This window comes from Andrena cerasifolii, chromosome 12 (assembly GCF_050908995.1).
Source record: "Andrena cerasifolii isolate SP2316 chromosome 12, iyAndCera1_principal, whole genome shotgun sequence".
NCBI classification, from domain to species: domain Eukaryota; kingdom Metazoa; phylum Arthropoda; class Insecta; order Hymenoptera; family Andrenidae; genus Andrena; species Andrena cerasifolii.
The window spans coordinates 7,380,219-7,393,222 of NC_135129.1; the positions used below are offsets into that span (position 1 = coordinate 7,380,219).

Genomic DNA, 13,004 nt, shown 5'->3' on the forward strand with positions numbered 1-13,004 from the left:
GACGCGATAGGGAGATGCGCGAGGGTTGAGTCGCTATGAATTGGGGCCTTAATTCTTGCTTTACTGCTGGGACATATGCTCCAGGGTGTGAGTGATCAACTACTAGATTCGAAAGTCAGAAATAGACGTTCCTCTTCGTCGGATACATTGATCTTTGATTGCCCATGTACCGAGGATCTTCCACTTCAATATTCAGGCCGATAGTTGCCTGGTAATCCGAGCAGCAAGTGAAGGTAGCTCGCAGCATCCGCGGCTCGAATCATCGATTCTCGTTTCCCGTAGTCGGCGAGAACGCTGGCAATGACCTAGCCCATTCAGCCCGTCGTTCTCTCCCCGAAGGGATTAAGTAATCCGGTGGCTTCACTCGTAAAAGGTGAGGCACGTTTCCATAAATGTTTTTCACTGCCAATGGCACGCGCGACGTGTCGTGTAGATCGGCCATTTACGTGACACGCGCGCTTTCCCCTTGGTGCACCTCCTGGCGGCGCTCTGGTGTAGCCATTCACCTGATAAGTGGCGAAGAAAAGGAACTGTTGCCTGTCATTTCTTCTCTGGCAGCGATTTCCAATCGATATTCGCCCTTGCTTCGAGGTAGAACTTTTCTTCTTATGCCTCGAAGAATTCCACACTTCTGCTCAGAGACTTCCACCATTTCGACTACTCCAGCAACTCTGCTAGTTAATCTTCGCTGTCCCGGTGATATCTTTATCTGCGGACCAGCCAGTCCGCCAGCTACTAGCTCCGAAAGGTGTCCGTTTGACGAGCTAAAGGGTCACAGTTGCGTGGCGCGAGAAAGGCTGCTTAACATATTCATCGTTGCCTCTCGAAACAGCGTGTTAGCCACCTGTGGCGACACAGGGATCACCGGCGCCGTGAAAATAAACCTCCGGAGCGGCGGCTATCACGACGAGCAAACAAACGGATGAAGGAGCCAGCGAGAGGCTGGTGCAGCCCGCGGATCACGCATAGGTGAAAGTCGTTATCTGTTACATTAACGAGCACCCGGGGCGTCATGAGAGCCTCCAGAGCCAGAGAGGAGTCGTTTCGTACCGGGGAATTACTATGGCGGAGCTGCTCGGGTCATTAGAGTCGGCCATTTGCCGCGATTACGTTTCGAGTAACGGAAGTCGTGACGAAACCTCCAGCCGCTCCGCAGGCTGCTTGAGAACGGAGTGACATCGAGTGGTTACGTTCAACCGTTGATCCTCCGCGACGAACTCTTAAATAAGAAGATTCCATAGAGAAAAATGAAATTATCGACTAGCTCGTTTTCTCAACTGGGACCCGCGAGGAAAGGATATCTTGGATTTTAATTTATTCTCGCCTCAGGAATTGTCCTAATTCTCCTACCGATCTCTACTATTCTCCTTTGATAATTTATAAACCTGTGTCACCATTAGTACAGCTTAGATCAGTGAAAAGAATTGAAAGTGGCAATGGCACTCGGTCAGATCCAGTAAATAATGTCTCAATCCTCCGAGCCCGTCCTCACCGCGCAATTATTAACCTCTCGCGTGTCTCGAAATCGAGGGACTCTCCCATTCCGGGCCCGAAAATCAGCCCGGAGCGTTCGCGTAAACGTTCCTCGGCAAATCCTTAATGCACGGATCGCATGACGCCGAAATTCTGGTGGAAAGGTGGCCCAAAATCACCGAGGAAGTCTCTGCTCCATCTGTTTCAATGTTTCCAGTGCTCCTCTGCTGACTTCTGCCGCGAGGAGGCAGAGATCTGGTAGAATTAAAGTACATTTCCCCTCCCTTCAATCACCGAAGTTTACGGTAAACACAAGTTTACATCTGAAACGAATATCCACCCCTCCCCATCTTCAAATACCCGCACGCGGTACGCCAGAATCTCTCTTGGCGTTTAAATCGAAAGCGGGATAACCTGTACCGTATCAGAATCAGAGCGATTGCGAAAATGTGATTTGGAAAGCGGTAGTCGGCAGTTTCCGCGCGCGTTTCTTCACCAGGTACGCGCTAATGATGATAAATGTCGAAATTACGCGGCGGGAAACTGTCGCCGCGTCCGAGGCGCGTCTGCTCCGTCGACTTCGATCCTCGACCCGGCTTCGCTCACGTAACGGGGAGCAGAGTCCTCGCTTTCGTTTCCGTTCGAGCCTCGTAAAAGGACCCGCGAACCGGCCGTTTCGCAAGGTGTCGTCGCGGCACCGGGTACTCTGATTTGCATCCTCTGTCGATCCCATTCTTCTCCCCCTGCTCCGCGTCGTTTTTCCCCCCGCCGCCGCCGAGGAAAGTGGCTTTCCAGGCTGAACACGCAGCGCGCTAATTCAATGCTGGCTGCTTGCGAAACGGGACTTTACGATCCGCGAAACTCTCCAATGCACCGAGCAGTCTCATTCGAGAAGCCTTTGAGCGATTGTACGCCGGCATTTCGAGGGATAATGGCAATTATGTTTGAAATCTCTGGCGCGGGGAGTTCGCGAGCCGAGCGTTGGGTGGAAACGGAGGTTGGAAAGCGGTCCGTTCGTGATACCTACTCTTCAGCCCCGCTGCAGTTCCGTCCCGTCAGCGAACAAGTAAATATCGAGCGGGTTTACGGGGAGCTAGGTGAAAAAAGGGCCCGTTTTCGCGCGGGATACATCGCCGTAAAGCGACGTGTAAATCGGCTCGTTCCTCATCGCCCGGGCCGCCACGGCGACGCGATATAAAATCCAGCAACGACATCGTAAAACTTCCAGCCGGGAGTAAAATCTCTGGAAAAGCCATGAAAACCGGCGGCGCAGGGGTAGTAGCGGCGGGGAAACCGTAAAAACACCTGAACTACCGATCACGGAAGCTAGACGATCGCCAGACGGTCTGACTCTCGAAGGGAAAAACCATCCTCCCTCCCTTCGCCTCCTTCAGCTTCCGGCTGTAAAAAAAATGGGAGTGTCTCTTTTTCCAAGTGACGTTCCTCCTGGTGGCTCTCTTCCTGCCCTCCCTTTCTGTCGATCCTATGCTGCTCGAGGATCCTCTTCGACCTGGAGGATCCACTGAGGGTTGACGATTCATGGACAGTCTGTTCGATGTCTCATTTGGTGGGAATTAAAATATGAGACGGAGAAAAGTAGCTCTTCTTTATTTTATTATAAACTCTGATGCAATTTGGAGGATGGTGCTGCTCTCAATTCCCACTTCGAGAATTGAAGTTCCAAAAGACAAACCCACCCACCTAAATCCCCAATTCATCCCACCAACCTAAGCTCATCAGTCTCGTGACACGTACCCATCGTTCGCCAGACTTTCCTGTTTATCGACCTATAAAGTGGTCCCCGCGTTGCTTCTAACCGCACTGCAGGATATTTCAGCGCTGCAACTAGGAAAATGGGGGATCCCCATTTCGCTGGCGTTCTGGGTAATGAAAGAGAAGCGCTCGGAAAGAAGACGAAGATGTCTGCCCGCGGTGTGGTGGTTTTCGAAACCGAGGAAACACGTATTTTTAGAGAGGTCCGGCTAAAATTATGTATGCCCGGTGACGGGCTGCTACGCACGCGGGTCCCCTTGAGACTAGTGGTCTAATAGTCGCCAGGTGACATAACGACCTTGCCAGAGGTGCATCTGATTTGAATTTCGACCGGTGTCCCGTTTCGGGACCTTTCCAGCGCGGACAATGGTCGCCCGAGGCGACGACTCATCGACCAAAATGTCCTGAGAGAAAGACTCGCGGCGAGCGATTCTGCTCAAGCCTTTTGTTGCTGCCCTGACGAGTAGACGGGGATTCAGTTTCGTCGTGGTTCCCTTGGTTCTTCGCCAGTCGAGGCCCCGGCGCGAGAACATCTTCCGCTCGATCTCGGGGACAGCCGTGGAAAATTGTTTCTCAAAGGCTGTTGAATTAATCGTATTCCGAGAAGGTTCCTTAAGATATCAAGAGCTAATCTGAATTCTTCTCCTGTCAGGAAGCTGTACGGTCTATACGAGTCCTTGACTATCTTCCTTTCCACACGTACGAGCTTGCGCTCGGTTCGATCTCGATTTTATATTCCCACTGTACACAGCAGCTTCGTCTTTCTGTTAACGCGCTCTGTTGAACTTCGAATCGTTCCGCGTGGCTGCTGACATTTTGCAGCAGCCATTTGCATAAATCCTCGTGACGGAGGCTCGCTTAGTTAATTCTCCAAGTCGAACCGAGGACTTGCGATAGCAATTCGATTGCTTCTAGCTAGAGTGCGATTCTTATTTGTTATTTCTGATATTTCTGTTATCTCGTATTTTATTATAAATCCTTGGACCGGAAGATCCTGCAACTTTTTCATTCAGAATTTTCCACTTTACTGCAACTTTCCGCGAGCTCTCCTCAAGTCTCCTGCGAGCAGCTTTGTCCTGGAAATCAGTTCAGCCCTTGTCAGAGGTACAAGTGCGCGCAGTGGATCGCGCAATAGAGGCAAGATCCTTGATCCTTCCGACTCGATGACGTCAGGATCACTCTCGACAACGATCGATCGAATATTCATGAAAGCCGAGGAGACGAGCACAGGCCACGGTGTCGCGCTCGCTGTTACGACAGAGACCTTAATGGCCCCGGAACGAGAATCGTAATGATAACGACTAAAGCAGACTTTATCGTTTAAATTTCGCTGCTTTTCTCGGCGAAAAATATCCTTGGATCTCTTTCTTCCCTTTTCTTCTCCAGATTCGCGAGCTCTTGGATTCTTTAACTCGAGACACGTCGTCATTTAACATATGGTATTATAAACAATTGCTGCAGGGTTTTGCATCTTAAGTAGCAATTATTGAGTTGATAACTTTTTTTTCTATTTTTGGCGAATTTTGTAAATCTGGCACTGCCCAAAACGAAAATATTGCACGAAACACTTTCAAAATTTGCAATAAATCGCTCATTTGTTGTCGGACGTGCATCGAACGATGTAGAATTTTTTACACGTACTACAATTGTCGATTGAGGACCTCGCAGTAAGAGGGTTGCATTTTTGATAGTATCTGAGTTACGAGCAATTGCTTGGAGTTTTTTATTTCGTTATCATCTTCCATGCGTCATAATCGTTGCTTCCAAGAAGCATGACATTGTACGTGTAATCGGTGGTGCTTCAAATGAATAATATAATGATCACTCTCCTCTATCGACCAGTCTGCTCTTCTTACGACAACTTTTTATGCCTCCACGCGAATACACCGATGTCGCTGCTCCAAAGAGGCGCGAGCTCGTTGCTTTCTGGCTGGTTCCGACGCAGCTGGTAAACAATTATAAACATGTGTCACAATGGAGACAATTGCTGCGCTCCCACGACCATTAGCCACGTTTCCCGCGGGCCTAAGTTCCGCAAAACGGGCTGCCTTTCCGCAATGTTGCTTACTTATTTAAATTCCAACTAGTCGCCAATCTCGAAAGCAGCTCCTTCGCCCTCCTCCCCATTCAAAGTTCACTTAAAATCGTTTGAAAACGAGTGCACTGCAAATTGGTCATCGCTTTGGACCTCCTCATCGTTTCTGTAAATTATTAAAAATAGTAGAAGTCATTGGATCTACGTTGTAGCATTTTACGAAGGCATTTCAAGCTTCTCCTTAATGGCCCCGCAATTTCCCCTTAATTTTCAATCCTTTTTCCGTTTCTTAAGCGCGCAGTGGGTGTAACCTCGCGTCCCCGCAATTATGTCTTTTCGCCTTGTCTCCTCGCCGCTCGAGGTCGCCGTTCGCTCGAAAGTTTCCGTTTCATGAAAGATTTTTCGGCGCTCTATCGCCGAGACTGCTCTCCCACCGTTTTCCGTTCCCTTTTCATTTAAAGCTGTGACAGAATACGAGTGGCTTATTCCTGAAATTCTTGGCGATCAAAACCCACCTTGCTGAAATAACAAGTCTCCAGAAATCTGTTTCGTATCAACCATTAAGCACATGCTCTTTATCGCGAGTTATCTAAAAAATGGCAACAAAGAATGGTACTCGCGCCTCGGTATTAAAATAATACCGTATCATGCATATTCGCGGGAAAGAACTCAGACTTTCTCCCTTTATCATTGGGACGTAGAAAGTTCCCGGAATGTCGCGAGAAGAAAAGCAAGCGAAGACAAAGTTCCCCGCGATCTTGGCGACCCCCTGGTCGGTTCCTCTACATTCTACAGAGTCAAAGAAGTCGAGCACTGGCGGGGAAACAGAAAAGATAATGAAAACACCGAGCGCCTCCATCGAACCTCAAGAAGCAAAAGGAGCCAAAAGACAAAGGGAAGAACCAAGAAACTTGTCGCAAAGTGTGGGACCGGCAGAAGATGAAAAGCAAATAGAGGGCACTGTTTTCGCGCGCGCTGAGGCGCCAAAACGGTCTCGCGGTAATTCCTATTAAAGTTGCACGTCGCTGGAACGCCACGGGCTACGTGACGTCACGATGTCATTAATGATCTCGCCGAGATGAAAACGCGCGATGGAATTGACGCTCGACTCGAGCCATTCGGCCGAGTTTTCGCGAACAGTCGAGCGGAAAAGTGGATTTCGCGACGGCAGGCGCTAAACAGCAACATTTGGGGAATTTATCCCCGCTATTTTGGCTGGCGCGGATCGAATTTTCGAAAGATCGTCCGAGCGTGTTCGCAATTAATTGTTATGCAGAATTATGGGCGAAGGATGTCGAAACGCTTAATGAATAGTGGTTGATTAGCATGTTTCGAAAAACAACTTGGTACCCGATCAGAAGAATGTTAATCATCGGCGAATTTCAGCTTGTAAACAGGATGAGCCGGGTTTGCATCCTGCATCGAATTGATACAGCAGAGAAAAAAGGATGAATATTGTTCTCCAGACGAGCTGGCAAAAAATTGCTAAAGAAATAATCTGTCGTGTTCCTATTCGGTCAGATTACGTTGCCTCTAAACTTAGCAGTCACTTTTATTTCCATTTCGCGCGCTCTCTCTCTCTCTCTGCCGAACGAACGCAAAGCTGGTCCACTTGGGACTCTCCTTTTTCATCATCCTTGCAGCGAAGCAATGGGATAAATGGAAGAAAGGAGACCCGCGAAGATTCCGTGGATAGAAATTTGAAATATTTCAGTATCTCCTTCGTAAATGCTACGAGGAGATGGGCAATTCAAATAAACTCTGTAATGCCTCACTTTCCGGGCAGAAGAATCGCGGATTCTTTTTGGCAGAGATTCCAAGCTTCGCGTTTTAATACGTGGCATTTAAAAAGTCCCCTTCAAAACGCAAGTGGCATTGGAATGTAATTCCTGCTGGACAAGCTGCCCGTGAACTTCTAGCGGCTTCTCAAAAATTCTTAACGACTTGCTTCACATTTAACAAGAATTTCTACGTGAATAAATTTATCGACGTACTGCCCCCTTCGTGCCACGAAAAAGCGACGATGGAGGACTCGTCGAATTCCCCGCGTTAAATGCCGACAAAACAGAGTGGACTGACGAATAATAACAACGAACGACAGTTGATAGCAACGCTAATTGATCTCGCCTTGTCCCACGTCATCGTGCTAAAGCGGCACGAAATTTTTGCAAATCACGTTTCGCCGTACCGTCCCCCTTTTTTTTTTTTATTTATCCCAGATCCATTACCATCGCGCTGGCTGACATTACTTCCGTGTAATTGGTCGACTCCCGAGTGCAATTGGTACCTCGCACATGCAATCGCGACACTTTAACACCTGAATAGAAAACCGTGATTCCGTGTGTTCAAATCTGACCGTGGATATTCGTTTGGTACTTTCGTGTGCCATTTATTGTTTCGTTCGTCCCCAGTTCTCTTTCTTACTCATTCATGTAATATCTAACTTTCTTAATTAGTCATCTGGGATTTAATTGATTCAAATCCAGTCACCCATCAATCTTCAAACCTCACCTCCCTTCCACCCCCATTCGAAAATCGAGCCATCTAACTCCCTAACTCCTCCAGCTGCCTTCGGCAACATCTGAATACACTTTTACACCGCGAGTATCATTAACTAATTAGGGGAGACCGGGGCAAAGTGAACCTCGGGGTAAAATGAGCTTTCTTAATTTATTCTTTAACAATAGAATATATTTAAATTCAAATTTTGGTGACGCAATAAATGTGTGTAATACCACAATCATAATCTACCACAGTTGTTGACAACCACGGTGCAAAAAAGCCAGAAGCTGCCGTGCTACACACGTCATTCCAGCGCAAGGGGTTAATATTTACCTATATCCTTAATTAAAGTTCTTATTTTGTTGGGGTAAAGTGATACCTCTTGCATCATTCCTTTCAAGTTGATTTTTAATACACTCTAGTATTGCTATTCGTCATTTATCAATAGTAATGTTTTAATTATATTATAAATCTATTTCCAAACATTTTTATTGAAAGGGAAAAATTTGATTCGACTTCAAACTTTTTCCGCCCCACTTTGCCCCGGTCTCCCCTAATCCCTATCTCCCCGTTTAATTCCTACTCCAAGCAGCCAGCAAGTCCATCACACTTGCATCCTTAATTCCCATTTTACCGCCGCCAATCCACTGCAAATCGTCGTCACCGCGATCCTCGATACCCGATCAAACCTCCAAGCGGCGACAGATCGATCTCGGCGATTATTTTCGTCTAAACGTGGCCGCAGAATCGCGACCACGTAACGTTCTCCTCGCGGCGCAGCTAATTGATCTTTCCAGCGCGCTTGAACCCGATCATTATCATTTGCATACGCGATCTCGTGCACAGGGGGGCCCGGTCCTCTCCTTCTCGCTCCGGCTGATAACTGGACGGCGTGTCGAGGAACGAGGGGGGCGAGGGAAGGGAGCAGGTTCCCCTTCGGCAAGCAATCATTGCACGCGATATCTCGCAACCGCGGCAAACCGCACCGGCGCGACGATTTTCTGCGTCGTTTCGCTCGATCGCGAATCTGCTGGGCGTAATCGCGACTTCTGGACCTGCAACGATCCTCTGAATCGGTCTCCACCATTCTCCACGATCGCAGATCCGTCTTCCAATAAAACGTTCGACGCTCTAAAACACCCGAAATTAATTACTATAGGTGTACAACTTGGGTGTCCAGTGGACGCGAATATATCCGACGAAATTTCGATGGCTCCCGACAACGTCGCGCTGGAATATCCTCGGGAATCTTGGGACAAGATAACGAGATCGATCGCGTTAACCGCGCCCGGGACACGCATTCACGCACACGGAGAACGGATGCACCTGCAGGCCTGGTGCACGCGTGTGTCGATCTCGATATCGAGAACTCGCCTTCTTAATGACACTTCCACTCGGCTCGTAACACGCAGGACCGCTCGTCCTTGCAACCTGCCAGGATCCTTGCCCCCTGCGCGCTGTTGCGTCAATCGGGTCCGCGTGCCTCTTTCTCTGCGTGTTTGCTCGCGCTCCTGCAATCCGTCATATCCCTCTGCCTACCTCTCTGTCTGGGCTCGCCTTCCATTAATTGCCGTCGCGACGGACGTCGTGATCGACGCGGAATCACGGTGATTCTCCTGGCGGAATTTCGCCGGATGCTCGGCGAAGCTGCCTCTTTTGGGAACGGCCGTGAGTGCGAATTGATGGCAAATAGGTGAATTTATACGCCACGGATGATGCCTCTCGTTGGCAGACACCGTTCGCTCGACTAGACAACCAGATTTCAGTGCTTGGTGATTGGCTCCTCGCCTTTGTCTTTCCATTTTCTTCGCCGCGCGATGATCGAGCCTCGATTTACTTGAAAGCATTACCAACGATCGAAACTACGATCCCAATCGCCGCGTACCTACCTATCCCCGCAAAAAAAAAAAACATTCGTACGTATCTTTTCTCCCCGCTGTTTTACGACACGTCCCGCTCACGAATTATTGTATCTTTCATCGCGGATTCTTTATCGCGATGGACGAAAGTGAAATGCTCGCTCCTTAACGGGAGTAAAAAGCTGGGGATATCGCGGAGATATTTTATTCCCGATAATATTCATTTTCGTGGCATCGTATAATGTCCATTAATTATTACCCTTTTATTCGAGATCACTTGTCGCGATAAAGGCCGGCAGAATTCCTTCGACTTTTGCAATCTTTCTCCGTTGTTAGTCACCGTTAGTCACATTTGATCCACTTACAGTAGTGGTTTTTTTTTCTCTCTTCCTGCACAATTTTTTCTCATTTTTTCCCATCGATTTCGATATCTCTTAATTGACGTATTATCCTACTGCTAATTGTCTCGGCGAGTGGCACTGGGATCGCTCTTTTTTCGCTTCAATGATAGCCACTTTCTAATCCAACCAGCCAGAAAGATAAAGTATCTATTGTAACAATCGTAGTTACGAAAGTTCCCTTGATTCTCTGTCTCCAATAAGTTAACTATCAAGCTTCGCTCGATATAAAGTATGTATCGCTTGTCAATAATTAGCCTTCGGGCGGCACTTGCCCGGCAAAATTTCACCTGCGACAGCCACTGAACTGCGTGGATACTAATCCGCGACCCTTTAACGCGAGTTCAAGCCATAGATCTCACGCCTAGATCGCATAAAGCTGATCTGTTTGGCGTCTGCTCATCCGCCACCGTTTATCACAAGTCAGATTAAATCTGTCGCGTGTACGCGATGGGAATTAATCGGTTGACCAAGATGAAGGTTCCATCGAGATTCAGCTAACATGATCGACGATTCCAGGGGAAGATCAATACCGAGGCGCCGGGGGATCCAGCAGCGGAAGCCCCCCAGCGAGTCTGCTGGTGGTTCCCCAGCCTTTGACCGTGAAACCGTCTCATCCGTCGCACCTGAACCCCCACCTGGGTGGACCACACTCTCATCCGCCGAGGAAGTACCAGTGCAAGATGTGCCCGCAGGTGAGTAATCGATTCATCGGACATTTATGCATGCAGATAGTAGCATCATAGTTGCTAGAAAGACGCTACTAAGAAGTTGGAGACTAAAACTCTACTTCCCCGATATGAACCTGTTAGAAAGGCAATCTTACGAGAAAACGCAGCGAGTTTCTTTATTTCATAGAAGATTTAAGCATAGAGTCCCTCGTTCTTTGAGATTTTGAAGCTTAGATGGGAAATAGCTAGCGTCTAAAGTTGATATTCTAATTAAGGTATTTCAAAGTCGCAAGTGAAGAATATCGATCATTTCGTCTGTCGATCTTTTTTATCACAAAATCTGCTTCCACGAATTTTCATCCAAATTCTATCATGTAACACACGAAGCTTCCAACTTCTGAACCCTCCACTGCAATCCCTTATCCCTTAAATTCAAGTAACTTGACTATTGAGAACGAAGCTTTACGGAGTCTTCAACTTCCCGCTGTGAAATCAATTCTCCTCGAAGCTAATTCGAGCTAACGACCCCGCGACAAATAGAGCCGCCCCTGAAAGTGTCTTACTTGCGACTCGACTGGTTTACCCGGCAAAAATCAACACGGGGCGAGGAACAGTTACCCAATGCCAGCCGCCGGGGGGGCTGAAGACGAGGCAGCGGTCACGCAAATCCGTAAAAAGGAGGAATCAGCGCGGCTGGCAGGGGTGCAATTACATCGGAAGCGTAACTGGACATTTTTTTAGGGCCCTCGAGCCGATAATGGGCCGTTTTATAGTTGCTTAACCCTTTCACGAGTCTCGTTGGGCCCAGGCTGAGGCTCGCCGCGCACAGTAGTGGTTGATTTTCACCGCAGGTACGGCAGCCCGCGATTCAACAAACCCACGAGGGTTATTCGGCTCTCGCCACTGTTGTAAAACACCGGCCATTCAGCTGGCAACCACTTTCCCCCCGCTACTGGCTGTAATACGCCGTAGAAAAGTAACTGCGAAGGGAAAGGGCCACAAGGTGGTTCTGGCTTTCTACATTTCTAATTTCCCTTCTGGTTTCTATTCGTCTCTAACGCTCTACTCAAACACTCACCCTTTCGTAGTAACTTCCATCTTCGATATAATTACGTTTGAAATCGTAAAAATAGATACCCACGCAGCACCTCCAGGCAACAGTAGTTACAAATCCCCCCCTCGAATTCGCGTAAAATCGCATTCCCCCCCATATATTCCCTGGAATCCATTTCCACGGGAGTCTGAAAAATGTATTCCACCCCCTCCCCCCAGTTCCAGGATCTTCCTCTTTAACAAGAAAAGAAAATCATTTCTCCCCGCTTCCTGTACGTACCTCACACGGCTCCGTATCGATTTTATTTCTATTTCAACCGTCTACGTCTCTCCGCTGCTCTTTCTTTTTCCCTTTGGAAAACCGACGTCTCCGACGCCGGGGCGCAGGTAGAGGAAAGGGTTGCCTCGAACGGTGAGGCGTGTTTTTTCGAAATCGAGCCGCGCTGCTCGTTTACGACGAGGACTTGCCGTTTACATCTCGTAATCCGTGGGCAGAGTCGGGGATTACAGCGCCGAAGGGCTGGGATTAGCGCTTTTTTTTCCCCCGCCTAATCGTTCCTTCCGCGCGAGAGCCTGACTAGTTGGAGTTTGCAATTAGTCCTATTAACGGATCATCCCCCCAAAAGGGATGAAAATTTGCGTTAATCAAAAGATGTCTTATAAAAAAAATTGGAAAATTAGTGAAAAAGCACGAAGAAGCACAGCAGAAAGTGTTTTCCTTCCTTTGGACTTTGAATGGTTTCTTCTGTTTGGAAATTTATTTTCAATACACAGGAGTAGATTCGTTCCCTTCCTTCTCTTTAAGAAACTGGAAGACTTCTTTCCCTGCCTCGTCGACGCGTCAGTGGCCTGTCGCAGGTAACGGAAGGGTTAAGAGGCGATTTCGAGAATTGAGCTGTCACCGATGTTTTCCAACGCGTTTACGACAGGATTTCACGGGTACATCCTTCCCGAGCAACGACTCTCTAACCCTTTTTTCCGGGACTGTTTGCAGATTTAAAAAAGTCCTCTAATCCTCTAACTGCCTAGAAGGAGCGCGTAAGCCGAGGGCCTTGTACTTTCTCTTTGCTTTTTTTTCTGTTATGACTAAATGACAGTGGCGACTACTTGGATTACCGCACGTCACAATGGCCCTTCCGTGCATTTTTATTAGGCTTCCTACCCCGTCGAACTATTCTGTAAATACTCTTTGCTATTTCACGCAGAGTTTAGAAACTTTATCGATAGATAGATAAGGATA

At 48.1% G+C, this 13,004-nt stretch overlaps 1 protein-coding gene across 2 annotated transcripts in view; it reads left to right on the plus strand.

The window, feature by feature from the left end:
- Positions 1–13,004, plus strand: part of LOC143375414 (zinc finger protein rotund) — a 173,844-nt gene that overhangs the window by 96,934 nt on the left and 63,906 nt on the right. For both annotated transcript variants that reach the window (XM_076824470.1, XM_076824471.1), the window contains exon 5: positions 10,560–10,735. In XM_076824470.1, coding sequence (XP_076680585.1) covers positions 10,560–10,735 — 176 coding nt within the window. The remainder of the gene's footprint in view (positions 1–10,559; positions 10,736–13,004) is intronic.